The sequence below is a fragment of the Takifugu flavidus genome, chromosome 1, assembly GCF_003711565.1.
Source record: "Takifugu flavidus isolate HTHZ2018 chromosome 1, ASM371156v2, whole genome shotgun sequence".
Classification (NCBI taxonomy): Eukaryota; Metazoa; Chordata; class Actinopteri; order Tetraodontiformes; family Tetraodontidae; genus Takifugu; species Takifugu flavidus.
The window spans coordinates 28,600,541-28,618,025 of NC_079520.1; the positions used below are offsets into that span (position 1 = coordinate 28,600,541).

Consider the following 17,485-nt stretch of genomic DNA (forward strand, 5'->3'; position numbering starts at 1 on the left):
GCCGGGCGGAAGTGCTCGCAGGCGGCGTCGAGATCGTAAACAAAGGAGGGGGAAGCGCGGAGGGCTAAGAGCGAAGCTAAGGCTAACACCGCATCGGCTCTCTCTTCCCAGCATTTTCCTCGCCAACGTACGGTCTTTGGTAAACAAAATGGATGAATTACGTCTCCGACTCAACCACAGTAAGGGACTCTCGGACTGCAATGCCATGATTCTCACGGAAACTTGGCTAAACAGTGGCATACCGGACACAGCCATCGGGCTAACCGGGCGCTCCACACATCGGGCAGACAGAACAGCTGACGACTCCGGTAAGACCAGAGGTGGGGGGCTATGCATCTACATCAACAAGACCTGGTGCACCGACTCCGCTACTCTGAGGAGACACTGCTCAGCCAACGTGGAGTTTTTAATGGTTAAATGTAGACCGTTTTATCTGCCTCGGGAATTCACATCCGTCATCATAACAGCAGCTTACATTCCCCCGGATGCTAATGCCACTCTTGCGATGAATGAACTTCATGCGGCTATTAGCCAACAACAGTCCGCCCACCCGGAGGCTGCATTTATTGTTGCGGGTGACTTCAATCATTCAAACTTAAAAACTGTTCTTCCAAAATTCCACCAACATGTTTCCTGCAATACAAGAGGAAACAAAACTCTGGACCATGTCTACACAAACATGGCTGGTGCCTATACGGCAACACCCCTCCCCCACCTAGGACAATCAGACCACCTTTCTTTGTTCCTCACCCCCAAGTACTCACCCCTCATCAACCGCGTCAGGCCATCAATGAAGACCATCAAGGTGTGGCCGGCGGGAGCAGACTCCGTACTCCAGGACAGGTTTCAACACACGGACTGGAGTATGTTTACGCCCCAGGGCAGCTGTGGCTCACACACACACACCGACATTGACAATTTCACCTCCACTGTTCTGGACCACATCACCACCACCATCGACAGCATAACCACCACGAAGCGGATCACCACATACCCCAATCAGAAGCCATGGATGAACAAGGAGGTGCGGCTCCTGCTGAAGGCGCGCAACACTGCCTTCAGATCAGGAGAAGCCCAGGCCTACAGCACAGCCAGGGCTAACCTGAGGAGGGGCATCAAAAAGGCCAAGCACACCTACAAACGCAAGATTGAGGGTCACTTTTCCAGCTCTGACCCCAGGCGTATGTGGCAAGGCATCCAGGCCATCACCGACTACAAACCCAACAACTCCAGCCCCACAGTCATGGACACCACCTTCCTGAACGAGCTTAATACCTTCTATGCTCGCTTCGAAAAGGACGACAAGGACACTGCCACTAGGACCCCTCTCCCAGCAGACCACCAACCCATCACACTATCATCTACCGCCGTCTACACAGCCCTCAGCCGGATCAATCCACGCAAGGCTGCTGGTCCTGATGGCATCCCTGGACGTGTGCTCAGGGCATGCGCAGAACAGCTCGCCGGGATTTTTACGGACATCTTCAATCTGTCCCTCGCCCACACAGTGGTCCCGTCTTGCTTCAAGGCCACAACTATCGTCCCAGTTCCGAAGCATTCCAGACCAACCTGCCTCAATGACTACCGCCCGGTAGCACTCACCCCCATCATTATGAAGTGCTTCGAGCGACTGGTCCTGGCTCACCTGAAGGACTGCCTCCCAACCACACTCGATCCACACCAGTTTGCCTACCGCAGCAACAGGAGCATAGATGATGCAGTCTCCATAGCACTGCACTCTGTGCTCACACACCTGGACAACACGAACACTTATGCACGATTGCTGTTTGCTGACTTCAGCTCAGCTTTCAACACCGTCGTCCCCTCCAAGCTGATCACCAAACTTGGAGACCTGGGCATCAACCCCTCCCTCTGCAACTGGACTCTGGACTTCCTGACCGACAGACCACAGCGTGTTAGGTCAGGTCACAGCTGCTCCACCACCATCACACTCAGCACCGGTGTGCCACAAGGCTGTGTGCTGAGCCCGTTCCTCTACTCTCTATTCACCCACGACTGCAGACCTGTACATGGATCCAACTCCATCATCAAGTTTGCAGACGACACAACGGTGATCGGTCTCATCAGCAACAACGACGAGAGGCCTACAGAGAGGAGGTAGAGCGCCTGACCACATGGTGCGCCAACAATAACTTGGTCCTCAACACCAGCAAGACCAAGGAGCTCATCGTGGACTTCAGGAAAGCAAGAGGAGGCACACAGGTCCCCATCCACATCAACGGGATGGCCGTCGAGCGTGTCTCCAGCTTCAAGTTCCTGGGGACCCACATCTCAGAGGACCTGTCCTGGACCACAAACACCTCCAGCATCATCAAGAAGGCTCACCAGCGCCTCTTCTTCCTGAGGACACTGAGGAAGAACCAGCTATCCTCGGCTGTCCTGGTGAACTTCTATCGCTGTGCGATAGAAAGCATCCTGACCAACTGCGTGTCAGTCTGGTATGGAAGCTGCACTATCGCTGAGCACAAGGCCTTGCAGAGGGTGGTGAAAACTGCCCAACGCATCACAAGGACTACACTCCCTGCCATCGGAGATGTCCAGAGGAAGCGCTGCCTGCATCGAGCACGCAGCATACTCAAGGACTCCTCCCACCCCGCCCACAGACTATTTTCCCTCCTGCCCTCTGGGAGGCGCTACAGAACCCTCAGGACTCGGACCAGTAGACTGAGGAACAGCTTCTTCCCCAGAGCGGTGTCCCTGTTGAACTCCTGCTGACCCTTACACACTCCACACCTCACTACACTACAGCAGTTTACACAACAACTCACTAGCTTAGTAACCAATGTAGCTACTGTTTAAACCTGTCCTGCGCACTCATGCACTTTATCATCTGTATCTGTATACACGTAATTTATAATTTGCACATCTCCTCTATCTTATGTAAATAGCTAAATAGCTCCTGCACTCATAGTCCAAGGCATTTAATGTAAACACCATCTGTAAAATATGTTTATAGCACAACCCGGTAAACAATTGTAAAATAACCGCCATACTGTACTTATTAAGTTATTATCCTCACTTGCTGCTTCTTTTGCACTTCTGGTTAGATGCTAAACTGCATTTTGTTGCTCTGTACCTGTACATGTGCAATAACAATAAAGTTGAATCTAATCTAATCTAATCTACTTATCTTTTAGGGTTAGTGTTACTCGTTCTTATCTTTTAGGGTTAGGGTTACTCGTTCTTATCTTTTAGGGTTAGGGTTACTCGTTCTTATCTTTTAGGGTTCCAGTTACTCGATCTTATCTTTTAGGGTTAGGGTTACTTGTTCTTATCTTTTAGGGTTACTTGTTCTTGTCTTTTAGGGCTACTTGTTCTTGTCTTTTAGGGTTAGGGTTACTTGATCTTATCTTTTAGGGTTAGGGTTACTCGTTCTTATCTTTTAGGATTAGGGTTACTCGTTCTTATCTTTTAGGGTTAGGGTTACTCGTTCTTATCTTTTAGGGTTAGGGTTACTCGTTCTTATCTTTTAGGGTTAGGGTTACTCGTTCTTATCTTTTAGGGTTAGGGTTACTCGTTCTTATCTTTTAGGGTTAGGGTTACTTGTTCTTATCTTTTAGGGTTAGGGTTACTTGTTCTTGTCTTTTAGGGTTAGGGTTACTTGTTCTTATCTTTTAGGGTTAGGGTTACTTGTTCTTATCTTTAAAGGTTAGGGTTACTCGTTCTTATCTTTTAGGGTTAGGGTTACTTGTTCTTATCTTTTAGGGTTAGGGTTACTTGATCTTATCTTTTAGGGTTAGGGTTACTCGTTCTTATCTTTTAGGGTTAGGGTTACTTGTTCTTATCTTTTAGGGTTCCGGTTACTCGATCTTATCTTTTAGGGTTAGGGTTACTTGTTCTTATCTTTTAGGGTTACTTGTTCTTGTCTTTTAGGGTTACTTGTTCTTGTCTTTTAGGGTTAGGGTTACTCGTTCTTATCTTTTAGGGTTAGGGTTACTCGTTCTTATCTTTTAGGGTTACGGTTACTCGTTCTTATCTTTTAGGGTTAGGGTTACTCGTTCTTATCTTTTAGGGTTAGGGTTACTCGTTCTTGTCTTTTAGGGTTAGGGTTACTTGTTCTTATCTTTTAGGGTTAGGGTTACTTGTTCTTATCTTTTAGGGTTAGGGTTACTCGTTCTTATCTTTTAGGGTTAGGGTTACTTGATCTTATCTTTTAGGGTTAGGGTTACTCGTTCTTATCTTTTAGGGTTAGGGTTACTTGTTCTTATCTTTTAGGGTTCCGGTTACTCGATCTTATCTTTTAGGGTTAGGGTTACTTGTTCTTATCTTTTAGGGTTACTTGTTCTTGTCTTTTAGGGTTACTTGTTCTTGTCTTTTAGGGTTAGGGTTACTCGTTCTTATCTTTTAGGGTTAGGGTTACTCGTTCTTATCTTTTAGGGTTACGGTTACTCGTTCTTATCTTTTAGGGTTAGGGTTACTTGTTCTTATCTTTTAGGGTTAGGGTTACTTGTTCTTGTCTTTTAGGGTTAGGGTTACTTGTTCTTATCTTTTAGGGTTAGGGTTACTTGTTCTTATCTTTTAGGGTTAGGGTTACTCGTTCTTATCTTTTAGGGTTAGGGTTACTTGTTCTTATCTTTAAAGGTTAGGGTTACTCGTTCTTATCTTTTAGGGTTAGGGTTACTTGTTCTTATCTTTTAGGGTTACTTGTTCTTGTCTTTTAGGGTTACTCGTTCTTATCTTTTAGGGTTAGGGTTACTCGTTCTTATCTTTTAGGGTTAGGGTTACTCGTTCTTATCTTTTAGGGTTAGGGTTACTCGTTCTTATCTTTTAGGGTTAGGGTTACTTGTTCTTATCTTTTAGGGTTACGGTTACTCGATCTTATCTTTTAGGGTTACGGTTACTTGTTCTTATCTTTTAGGGTTACGGTTACTTGTTCTTATCTTTTAGGGTTACGGTTACTTGTTCTTATCTTTTAGGGTTAGGGTTACTCGTTCTTATCTTTTAGGGTTAGGGTTACTTGTTCTTATCTTTTAGCGTTAGGGTTACTCGTTCTTATCTTTTAGGGTTAGGGTTACTTGTTCTTATCTTTTAGGGTTAGTGTTACTCGTTCTTATCTTTTAGGGTTAGGGTTACTCGTTCTTATCTTTTAGCTGCAACTGCCCTGCTGCTTGAATTTCTGCTTCCCAGCAACCCCAATAAACAGTCCTCATCTCTCATCCCGCTGTGGTCCTGGAGGCAACGTGGCTCACTCATAAACCAAAAAAAGAGAATAGACTCCTGTCAGTCAGTATTTCCTACATCTGACATGAAAGGTCAGGGTTAGGTCAGGGTCAGGGTCAGGGTCAAGGTCAGGGTTAGTAGGAGGGACAGGACAGATGCCACATTCTTTGGAAACAATGTTTTTTACTTGTGCATTTTTTAGGATCTGTAGACTTTTTTATTTTTTTGTCAAACAAGCAAAAAAAAGAACAAAAAATATATAAATACCGGTTAATACAGGGTTAGGGTTAATACAGGTTAGAAAAAGACTAGAAGGAGTAGGAGGAAGTATAGACTTTTTACTCATGATTTATATACTATTTGTAACATTTTGTCCAGTAGCCACATAATATACAATATATGTATAAGCACTCGTATAAACCCATAACCTTTATATAAAGTTTAACAATACAATTTACATATATTTCATCCATTTAAATACCAACATTTTTTAGACTTTTTGAAAGCCATGCAGCTTTAGATTTCTGTTTTTGCTTTCTTTTATTTCTCCATTCCACATAAATTTAACAGCAAATCTCCAAAGCTAAATAACTGGGGTGAGTAAATTGTTAATGTGATGTTATCCCACTCCAACCCATGGATAAGATTTGTCAACTTGCTCAGAACCGGACGATGAAACAAAAAATTCTCAGTTCTAATTCATGTCAATTGGTCCCTTAAAATTCCAAGGGGGGCGAGAGATGTTCCAGGTTCTAAAAACTGGAACTTTATAGTGTTTGATTAAATTTCCCAGTAACAAACTTTGCTACTCTAACTCTGAATGTTGCTTCTCAGGAGCTGTTCAGTAAGCAGAAAGGGTACCTGGATGAAGAACTGGACTACAGAAAACTGTCGATGGACCAGGCTCATAAGGTCATTGGTTTGGCATTTGTTTTAATGCATTCAGTTTTCATATTAAGCTAATGCTATTAAGCTAATGTCCTCACCTTTTTTCAAATTAAACATTATCACGAGCCAGTGAGGTCGGGTTATGGCAGTCATGACATATCTGCACCACAATATTTAATATAGAACGACAGTTGTGTTTTACTCCTTTTTAATGTCGCGTTGTTTGAAAGAATGCTTTGGTGAAATATTTTAGAGGATCCTGGAGCTGGAGGCTATGTTGTTTGAGGCCCTGCAGAAGGAAGAGGAGTACAGAAGTGAAGAAATAAAAGTGGATAGAGTTCATCTGTCCCAAACACTGACAGAGGAAGAGCGGGAGGGCCTTGGCAGAGCGATGGACCAGTGGAAAAGAGCAATGATGTTTGAGTTAAGAGAGAGAGACGCTCAGATCCTTCGTGAGAGGATGGAACTGCTTCATCTCTCCCAACAGGTGAGAATCAGGTCAACAATGAAATAATGGTGGATGTGCATGTATGAAGATGGTGAGAAAAAGGGCACATTTGATTTTCACAAGTGAGTCTGGTAAATTTCTTCTGGTGGTCGAGAAGTGCTGATGAGGAAGGAATCTTCGCAGACACCGACGTGGTGGTAAGAGATGTTTATTGGAGAGAACAGTCGGGTATCCATCGGATGCTGCAGCTTGCCTGAGGGAGGTTTGTGGGCCAAATGGTGAAGATCTCCGAAGTGCTTACTTCGGTAGCCCCTTCTTTTACAGTCAAGTAGACATCCAACATGCGCTTGGGAAAAAGAACATATTGAACATACACTGAGATAACGTTCAGAGTTGACGGCCTACTGAGAATAGATACGCAGGCTCCAGATCCTACATGAGCAAAAAAGATGAAAGAATAAATGCCAGAATTCAGAAAGGCCACAGATTACTTTCCTGACTGACAGGCAAGAGGAATAAAAACCAGGCGACTCCTGAGACAGTTTTTTTCAAAATATAGTCAAATACACTCATCCAGGCCTCATCCAGGGAGGGGAGGGGAGGGGAGGGGACCAGTACCAGTACCAGTTGGACCGATGAACTGAGTATGGAACGTTTAAGAAAGGCTGACCCTGGCCCCAAGATGAAAGGCTGACCGCGGCCCCAAGATGAAAGGCTGACCGCGGCCCCAAGATGAAAGGCTGACCGCGGCCCCAAGATGAAAGGCTGACCCTGGCCCCAAGATGAAAGGCTGACCCTGGCCCCAAGATGAAAGGCTGACCGCGGCCCCAAGATGAAAGGCTGACCGCGGCCCCAAGATGAAAGGCTGACCGCGGCCCCAAGATGAAAGGCTGACCCTGGCCCCAAGATGAAAGGCTGACCGCGGCCCCAAGATGATTGCAGGATTGTTTCCAAAACGGCAAACTGGGGTCCCGGGTCTCAACCTACATCCACAGGAATGCCGTGGAGGGGGAAGACATGATCCATAATCTTAGAGTTTGCACATTGACACTAAATGAGTCATGTTGCTGAACTGGTCCACAGATAACTGCCACTGAAAGGAGGACGGGTAACAAAGCCCAGTGAGTTGTGCAACCAAGGGTTATAAGGAATAGAAAGTAGCTGAAGACCAGATAGGCCTCAGCATGAAGACTTTGCCAGAAACATTGAAGGAGAACCTCATTTGATTGTTGGATGACAGAAAAACTTTGAGGCTTTGGCCCACTGCAGAACTTCAGTTCAGAGAAACAAACAGGCAGTCTGGAGGGCAGGGGCTAAGAGCGGTCTGCCCTTCAGTGCCAGCCCTCATTCTCTCCTTGATCTCCCAAGACAGGATGGAGTCCATGCAGGGGGAAGGGAAAATGGATTCGGTCCTGGCTCCTGGACCATCCTCCTTGAGGAACTACTGAGATGAGGCTTCTGATTTAACATTATGGGGACCAGGATGGTAAGACAGAGAGAAACTGAAGAATAGAGTCTAGACTTGCTAGACTTGAATTCAGTCTCTTTGCAGTCCGCTTTGATCCAAGCTTTTGTGGCCAGTCCACAACGGCACATTGGCCAGCCAATGCCACCACTCCTCAAAAGTCATCTGTCAACAATATCTGGTTACCAGTGTTGTAATTGCGCTCCATGGTGTCAGGCGACATGAGAAGAAGCAACAGTGGTGGAGCTTCTGATCAGATCCTGAGCCTTGCAGCAAAGCTGCCCCAACATCAGAGGCACAGACCTCCACCACAAATTGATCCTCTAGACTCAGATAGGAACAGAGGACAACCTGCACTTAAGGCTCTTTTGCCTCTTCTGTGGTTGATGTCCATAGAAAAGAAAATCAAGTTTTTGCTGACCAGGTTCAGGGGTCTAAGGGATGTCAGAACTGTGCAGCTTGTGAAGCCCTCCGAGGTAAACGATGTTTGTGCTTTTGGGCTCTAAATGAAAACTTGAAGCCATTGGATTTAGGACTTTGAGGGGAGTGGCAATTGTGATGACCCTGGCTGTGTCTTCTCTGCCTGCCTCTCTGTTGTCTCCTCCCTTCTGCAGGCAGTGGGGGGGGCAACTGCTGCTAAGTGGTGATCCAGCTCACCTGGACTGATCAGCTGTGAGGGCTATAAATGCTCCACAGTCTGGGCAGTCAGGCTCTTGCTTGGCTCCCTCCAGGACTGCTTGGGTGTTCGGCTTTGGTTTGTTGTTTTGCATGATCAATCAATAAATTCCCTTTGTTCTAAAAAATCCATCACGTGTCTTCTCCCTACTTTGTCTGAGCCCTGAGGTGGTTCATGACAAAATGGGGGCTCGTCCAATCGACTAGGGAAAGGATTTGATTTAGAGGGAGGAATACACTTTGGGTGATGGTGTCAGTGCTTAGTTTTGATTAAGTTTTGTGTTCAAGTTTTTCAGAAGACCGGTGAGTTTTTCTGGGTAGGTGTTTTTGGAGTCTCACCCCCTGGTAGGTTTATCCCATGGGTTCTGTGTAGGGAACCTGTGGTGGTGAAAGTGAGTAGAGCTATATGCTCAGGTTCACGTCCAGGGGTTCCCTGGAAGTGGCTGCATAGCAGGTGCTTTCCAGCCCCGCTGGGTTCTGTGATTAAAAGCCTCTCACCGGTAACTGAAGACTAGGGTTGAGCTGAGCTTAGGACGATTTTTCCAGTCTGTGGTAGAGGGGGTGGATGACTCTTGTTTGGAGGTACAACTGAGTATGGCTTCTTTGGTGGAGGAGTTTGTTCAGTCTCCCACTGAGGAGTTGTTGGACCAATGTACCAAAGATCAACTTTTGAAAATTGCTGAGCACTTTGGAATTGAAATCACAGATAAAAAGCTGAAAGAAACGCTAAGGGTGGCTGTGAAAGAAAAGGTGATTGAAGATAAAATACTGGTAACTAAGGAGCTGAGTAAAAGATCTTTGTTCATGCCATCAGCTAGGGTGGAGTCTTTACCATTTGAGCAACAAAAAGAACTTCTGAGGTTACAATTTGAACATGAAACTTTTAAACAGAATAGGGAATTGGAAATGGAAGTCATGAGGCAGAAAACTGAGAGGGCTAAAGTTGAACTAGAGCAATGTCGACTAGATCTGTTAAAGGAAGGAAAGCTGGTAAATACTGGTTCTGTTCCGGAGAAGGGTGTTTTTGATGTACTAGCTAATTTGCGTTTGGTTCCAAGCTTCACAGAGAGGGATCCAGATCTTTTTTTTCCTTATTTGAGAGAGTGGCAGAGACCAGGGGTTGGTCTGATGACGATCGCACCCTCCTTCTTCAGTGTGTTCTGATTGGCAAGGCACAGGAAGCTTATGCCTCACTTTCCAAATCAGAGGGCCGAAACTATGACCATGTCAAGGCAGCGGTGTTGAGAGCATACGAATTGGTCCCTGAAGCTTATAGGCAGCGCTTTAGGAGTGTTCGAAAACAGGATACACAGACTCATGTGGAATTTGTGCGTGAGTTGGACACTCAATTTAATCGTTGGTGTGTTGCATCTGGCGTTGAAACCTTGAACAACTGAGTAACCTAATTATTCTTGAGCAACTAAAAAGCTGTGTGCCTGGCAGTATAGCTACCTTTATAAATGAAAGAAAGGTTAAAGTTCCTCAAGAAGCAGCTGTGCTGGCTGACGAGTATGTTTTGACTCATAAGAGCCATTTCCTCCCTGGGAGGCTGGAGTCAGTTTCACCCCCCTGGGTTGAACGTCCGTCTTGGAAAAGGTCTGAAGATGGTAGTACTTGTAATTATTGCAAGCGTAAGGGTCATTGGAAAAATGAGTGCCCTGACAAACCCAGGTCAAATGTTGGGCAGGTTAAGTCTAGTATTTTGTTTGCACCACGGGGTATGTCTGGGGTTGCGCTGCAGTCCAAAACTGTGGATATGAAGGCAGATTATTCAGCATTCCTTTCTAAAGGCTTAGTGTCCATTCCAGGGACTGATAGAAAGATATCTGTGACGATTTTACGAGACACAGGTGCGTTAGACTCTTTTGTGCGAGAGGCAATCTTGCCTTTTAGCTCAGATACTGATACTGGTAAGTGTGTGGTTGTCCATGGAATGGGTTTGGTCCCTCTCTTTGTCCGATTACACAAAATGGAACTTACCTCTGCCTTGGTGTCAGGTGAGGTAGAAGTGGCTGTTCGCCCTGAACTTCCTGTTGATGGGGTAGACCTGATCCTTGGTAATGACTTGGCAGGTGATCGGGTGTGGCCAGATCAGGTGGGGTTCCAGGCCGACCATGCTCCTGTTCTGGTGCCCTCCATGTCCCAGGAGGGTGCCACTGTGTCAGAAGTGTTTACCGCCTGTGCAGTAACCCGTGCTATGGCCCAAGCTAACATTAGTGCTGCTTGTGAAAAGAAGGCTGAGAAAATGCCTCTTTTCATACCTGTCCCTCTGCAGTCGCTCCCACATGGTGAGTTGAGTAAGGAGCAGAAAGTAGATCCTTCATTGAGAGGGTTTTTTGAACAAGTTTCTCCCATGGAGGACTTTAATGATGCTTCTCAGGGTTACTTTATACTCCATGACCTTCTGGTGAGGAAATGGGTTCCTCATATGGTCAACCTCTTGGGCAAAGCTGTCATCCAGATAGTGGTACCGTTAAAATTCAGAGACCTGGTGTTAAAGACGTCACATGATATTGCAGGACACATGGGGGTCAGGAAAACCTGCGCTCGCATCCTGGGTTGTTTTTTTTGGCCTCGTTTAAGACGGGATGTTTCAGACTTTGTCAAAACTTGTCATACTTGTCAGTTGACCCGTAAGCCTAACCAGTCCATTGCTCCAGCACCAGATGGTTTTAGACACAGATTGTATGTAGCTAGGCACTTGGCAAAAGAGATATTACAAACTTCCCAGAAGAAGATGAAGGCATGGTTTGGCCGTTGTGCTGAGCAACGGCAGTTTACTCCTGGGGACCAAGTCCTGGTTTTGTTGCCAGTAGTGGGTTCACCATTTCAAGCTCGTTTTGCTGGCCCGTTTACTGTATTGCACAAGGTCTCTGAGCGGGACTATATGGTTGCTATGCCTAAACGGAGGTCGTGTCAACCTGATGAAGCCTTATTTTGTTCGAGCCACACTGCCTGTGGGTGCACGTACATCTCTGTCAGGGGGAAACCCAGCTCTTTGTGTTAACAAGGCCGCTGACCAGGTTGGTGCTGGTGGGGGGTCAGCAGAGGGAGAAGGGGAGTGTCAATTGGCTTTTGATACTGTCAAGTCCCTCCTGTGTGCTTGTACAGTGCTGGCTGCCCCACAGTTTGATAAGCCTTTCATACTGCAGGTTGATGCCAGTAATGTAGGAGCAGGTGCGGTCCTCTTACAGGAAGAAAAATCTGGTGTCAACAAACCGGTCAGTTTTTTTCCCGAAAGTTCAATTCCCACCAATTGAACTATTCGGTGATTGAGAAAGAGGCACTTGCCTTGATTTGGGCTCTGAGGCATTTTGAGGTGTACATAAATACGGGTGCTCCCGTGAAAGTGTACACTGATCATAACCCGTTAACATTTTTACAGACCCTACAAAATCCAAACCAGCGTCTGATGAGGTGGGCCTTATATTTGCAGCCCTATCAGCTCGATATTTGTCACATCAAGGGCACGGAGAATGGTATGGCGGATGCCCTGTCTCGTGCTTTTTGAGTGGTAGAGATCTTACTGTTTGTTAGTCTGCCCTGTCTGTTGTCTTAGGTACAAGGTCGCCGAAGCCTAAGGGAAGTTCTTCTGCAGGGTTAAGTACTCTGTCTTTTCAGGTGGTGACAGCATACCCTACCAACTTAAGGAATTTGGCCACAAGGTAACTGTAGCCACCTGAATCTAAATACTAATACAGTCGTTTTTTTGCTTAGGTTCCGGGGTCAGTTTTGGGTACGTTTTTTCAGATGACCTTGGTGGTCTAGGTTCTTATGGGTGGGGGTGTGACGACCCTGGCTGTGTTTCCTCTGCCTGCCTCTCTGTTGTCCCCTCCCTTCTGCAGGCAGTGGGTGGGCCAACTGCTGCTAAGTGGCGATCCAGCTCACCTGGACTGATCAGCTGTGAGGGCTATAAATGCTCCACAGTCTGGGCAGTCACTCTCTTGTTTGGCTCCCTCCAGGACTGCTTGGGTGTTCTGCTTTGGTTTGTTGTTTTGCATGATCAATCAATAAATTCCCTTTGTTCTAAAAAATCCATCCTGTGTGTTCTCCCTACTTTGTCTGAGCCCTGAGCTGGTTCATGACACAATCATACTGTATTCCATTTGCTATTGAAACTTGCAAAGCCTGAAAATGTTGCAGCTGCTGAGGGAACTCAGGAAGTGGCTAGACAGTAACAGCAGAAACCTTTGTTGGATCCGTCTGGATGCTGCCATGATGGATGACGTACCCCAACACAGACATGGATGTGGCATGAACGTGACATTATTCTGCTTTAGCAAATGAGGAGTTCTTAAGGAGATTCTGCAGAACTAACGGTTCATGGTGTACTTGTTCTTCCTGAGATTTGAAAGGGTAGCGGTTCTTGATTGTGATGTCCACTCCTTGTTAATCACTGCAGGGTTGCAAAGATTCTTCCTTTTTCTCCACAAAAGAAAACCCTAACCCTAACCCTGAGGCAGCCGGCAATGAGGGATGGACAAGGTCCACTGTGTGACAATCGTTGATGTAGGCCTCCATTGCTCCTCTCTAATGGGCTGCCAGGGAACACAACTGCCTCTTAGGTGATGCTCTGCCTGGCAAAGGATGGTCAATGAGGAAATGAGGTTGCCTTTGCCTTTCTGAACACCTCACGTTAATTTTAATAGTGTTGTTTAACTCTGATGAGATCAGGGCTCAAGCTAACTGGACCCAGCAAGTATGATGTGGACAACTGGGTGAGACAGGGCTGTTGACATGATGACCCCGTGACCACATGGCTCTATATGAGCAGGTTATATTGACGGCGGAGGACTAGCAATTAGGCTCACCACTACCTCCCCATCTAACAGTGAGCTCTGTCTTTTACCAGGCACATAGAAACTACATGGCCTGCTTCCCCACAGTACATGACAGTGATGCTCCTCTAGCGGAAGTCAGGTGTGACCCATCTGCATTGGTTCTGGCTCACCACCCTATGAATCTGGTGTGGGACCAGAACGGGTGGGGGCTGTAAATTCCTTCGGTCTTGCAGGTAGAGACCAGTGAGCCCTCCCCAGCTGAATATAAAGATCGATCCTATTGGTAAATTTGATCACTCCATCTAACATGGTTGGAAGTTGATACAGGACCAGTTAATCCTAATGTAGTCAAACCATGCAGAAAATTGTCTCACAAGGCTGAAGAGTTCCCATCACTCTGTCGGGCTCTGGTCCCGAAACAAATAAATGGTGTAGTCTGACTTCCCTGGCACATACTCTATTTAATAGACTTAATAGACCAGCTGCATCTGGCCCTCCAAACCCAGCTCCAAAGACCTTCTGCAGCTCCCCAGCAAAGGAAGCAAAAGAACAGGCTAGCCTCTCTTTCCCATTCAAATGTGTATGGTTGAAACCAAAGCAGCAAGGCCCCACAAGTTTCAGGGTTACCAGCATGCGCTGGCAGCATTCCCACCACAGGTTCCAGCACACAACTGGGTGTTGGATTGCTGGATTGGTGGGTTGGCTTGAGATGCCTGCTGTTCCAGATGACAGGGAAGAAGGAGCCACCGTCTAAGAAGAAGAAGAAGCGGTAGCCGACATCCACATTACTTCTGTTGCAACTTGTTGTTGGTTGGCTCTCAGGTCCTCAATGGAGAGAACCTCGGCAGCGACGGAATGCTCAGTTGCCAAGGTGACCACAGCAGTCCCTGCCTTGTGCTCCTGCAGTAGCCCCTTGATCTGTTTGAAGTGATGAAAAAATCCAAGATCAGGGAGAATCAGGCACTAGGTAACAGAAAATAAAGTATTTTATTAGGACGGCAGGACTGGCTGGTCAGGAACAGGCAAGTTCAATAAGGATCAACACTGGAAAGTCTGGCATGGAGCACATAACCAAGTGGCCAAGGGCAAGTGTGACAGGCGTATGAGTAGCCGGGGCAATCAAAGGTGTGCATGATTGGACTGATGAACAGGGACCGTGTCACAGGTGCAGTGTGTTATCCAGAAGTGTGACATCAATGATGTTGACCAAAAGGTTGATTCATCTGAGGACGCATCACTACTTCTACCTGAGGCGCTCAGCTGATTCACATAGCTGAAAGGCAACAGATGCTCAGTGTGCTATATTTTCATATTCCCACCTTGTGCTGAGGTTTTTACCCTTTTTTGTGATACTCAGTAATAAGTGGCACTTTAAGATTTCTTAGTGGGTCCTATTTAAACTGTGTACTTTGCATATGTTGTGTGGCACATTTGTTAGAATGGGGTGTTCTTTACATGCTTATGTGTGCAGTGTGTGACCTGACAACAAGCTGAACTCTCCTGTTGTACTTCCTGTTGCACTGCTGTACTTCCTGTTGCACTGCACTACTTCCTGTTGCACTGCTGTACTTCTTGTTGCACTGCTGTACTTCTTGTTGCACTGCTGTACTTCCTGTTGCACTGCTGCACTTCCTGTTGCACTGCTGTACTTCCTGTTGCACTGCAGTACTTCCTGTTGCACTTCCTGTTGCACTGCATTACTTCCTGTTGCACTTCCTGCTGCACTGCAGTACTTCCTGCTGCACTGCTGTACTTCCTGTTGCACTGCTGTACTTCCTGTTGCACTGCACTACTTCCTGTTGCACTGCACTACTTCCTGTTGCACTGCTGTACTTCCTGTTGCACTGCTGTACTTCCTGTTGCACTTCCTGTTGCACTGCATTACTTCCTGTTGCACTTCATGTTGCACTGCTGTACTTCCTGTTGCACTGCTGTACTTCCTGTTGCACTTCATGTTGCACTGCAGTACTTCCTGTTGCACTTCATGTTGCACTGCAGTACTTCCTGTTGCACTGCTGTACTTCCTGTTGCACTGCTGTACTTCCTGTTGCACTGCTGCACTTCCTGTTGCACTGCAGTACTTCCTGTTGCACTTCCTGTTGCACTGCATTACTTCCTGTTGCACTTCCTGTTGCACTGCAGTACTTCCTGCTGCACTGCTGTACTTCCTGTTGCACTGCTGTACTTCCTGTTGCACTGCTGTACTTCCTGTTGCACTGCACTACTTCCTGTTGCACTTCACTACTTCCTGTTGCACTGCTGTACTTCCTGTTGCACTGCTGTACTTCCTGTTGCACTTCCTGTTGCACTGCATTACTTCCTGTTGCACTTCATGTTGCACTGCTGTACTTCCTGTTGCACTGCTGTACTTCCTGTTGCACTTCATGTTGCACTGCAGTACTTCCTGTTGCACTTCATGTTGCACTGCAGTACTTCCTGTTGCACTGCTGTACTTCCTGTTGCACTGCTGTACTTCCTGTTGCACTGCTGCACTTCCTGTAACACCTTACAGTCTCATTTATATTGTACCTAATGTGAATCTCGTGTTTTTGGTGCTTATTTGACAGAGGAGCAAGGAACTGGAGGAGTGCATTGAAGTCCAGAGACGACAAATCAAAGAGCTGGAGGAAAAGGTGATAATGCAGACACGATGCATCATCGCCCTGGCAACCTGCACACAAGCAGCAATTAGATTTACTTCTCTTCACAATGAACTTCTCTCTCTTCTTCTAGTTTTTGTTTCTATTTCTTTTCTTCTCTTTGGCATTCATCCTCTGGTCCTAACAGCAGCTGGTGAGTAAGAAAATCAATAAATAATATTTGAAATACAGTATATGCACTGGTCCACAGTCTAATGTTGTTTCCCTGTCTGTTCACCAGACTTCCTGTTCTTGTGGAGTCCAGCGAGTCGATTGGCCGACTGTTCACAGGTTCTATGACTGGAGGAACTGGGTACCGTGTTTAGCTTTTCTAACTTGAATCACATGAATCTTTTCTATGTGTCTTGATCACTATCTGAGTGTTTCACATGCTTTAAGTGGAGGCTTACAGTGTCGACTGTCGTGGACTCCTGTGGTGTTCCGAAGGACTCTGGCTTCTGAACCAGCATGTCATTGACTCACTGGCCAGCTGTCAGAAATGTTAGGGTGCGAATAGTTTCCATCAGATTAACAAGTAACATGTCAAATCTAACTGTATTTCTGTGGAACTACTTTTATTGAGATCTGTGATGCTGTGAGACATGTTGAGGCATTCAAAAGCTCTCTGGATAAATGTGGTGCTGAACTTCATACAGTCTTACCTCAGTTAGCAGATATCCTGTCCTGATACCTTTGATAAACTAGTTTTTGCTCTGCGGGTGGTTAAACTGACCTTGGTACAGCCAAGGCTCCAGGTACTGAACTGATGGTTACGACTGCGTAGCAGGAAGTGAAACCTGTCGGTTTATTATGGAGCAACAAAAGACCAGATTATCCCTCTTTATCTGTCCTGGGACTTTTCAGGTTTGAACTATTATATTCATCATTTTCTTTTTTTAACATTATAATCAAAGGAGATTGTTGGTGAGCAGGACATTATCAGCCCCTGATGCTCCGCTGTAACCGCGCAGAGCCAAGTAACGTTAAAGTAAGGTCATTTTTATCCAGTGATGGGTTTTGGTTCATTCTGTCCTGTTTTTCGTAACGATCGACGCTGATTCGTCTCCCCTCTTTACCGACCGTTGATGGTGACGCTTGACTCGCATCGTTGTGTAACCGTTGTGTTGCTGTTGATCATTTCTTTCATTCCATTCACATGCACAGCCCAGATGAACCATCATTTGGTGGGATAATGCTGCTTTTCCCAGGATAACCATACAGCTTCGGTCATCATCAAGATAATAATGAGAATACACTTCACTGATTGTGCAGATAGGACACACGTTCTCCGTCGTCATGTTGATTTTGAGACAGACACGAAGACCCCGTGCCAGGAGTGTCCAAATCCAGTCCTCAAGGGCCGCAGACAAGCAAGGTTTCCTGACTTCACCTGGGATTCCATGTTCCT

General features: G+C 46.2%; 1 protein-coding gene across 2 annotated transcripts in view; it reads left to right on the plus strand.

The window, feature by feature from the left end:
• jakmip3 (Janus kinase and microtubule interacting protein 3) overlaps positions 1–16,747 on the plus strand; it is a 34,264-nt gene extending 17,517 nt beyond the window's left edge. For both annotated transcript variants that reach the window (XM_057059399.1, XM_057059408.1), the window contains exons 19-23: positions 6,016–6,093; positions 6,323–6,556; positions 16,006–16,071; positions 16,172–16,231; positions 16,319–16,747. In XM_057059399.1, coding sequence (XP_056915379.1) covers positions 6,016–6,093; positions 6,323–6,556; positions 16,006–16,071; positions 16,172–16,222 — 429 coding nt within the window. In that variant the 3' untranslated portion in view covers positions 16,223–16,231; positions 16,319–16,747. The remainder of the gene's footprint in view (positions 1–6,015; positions 6,094–6,322; positions 6,557–16,005; positions 16,072–16,171; positions 16,232–16,318) is intronic.
• The last annotated feature ends 738 nt before the right edge of the window (positions 16,748–17,485 follow it).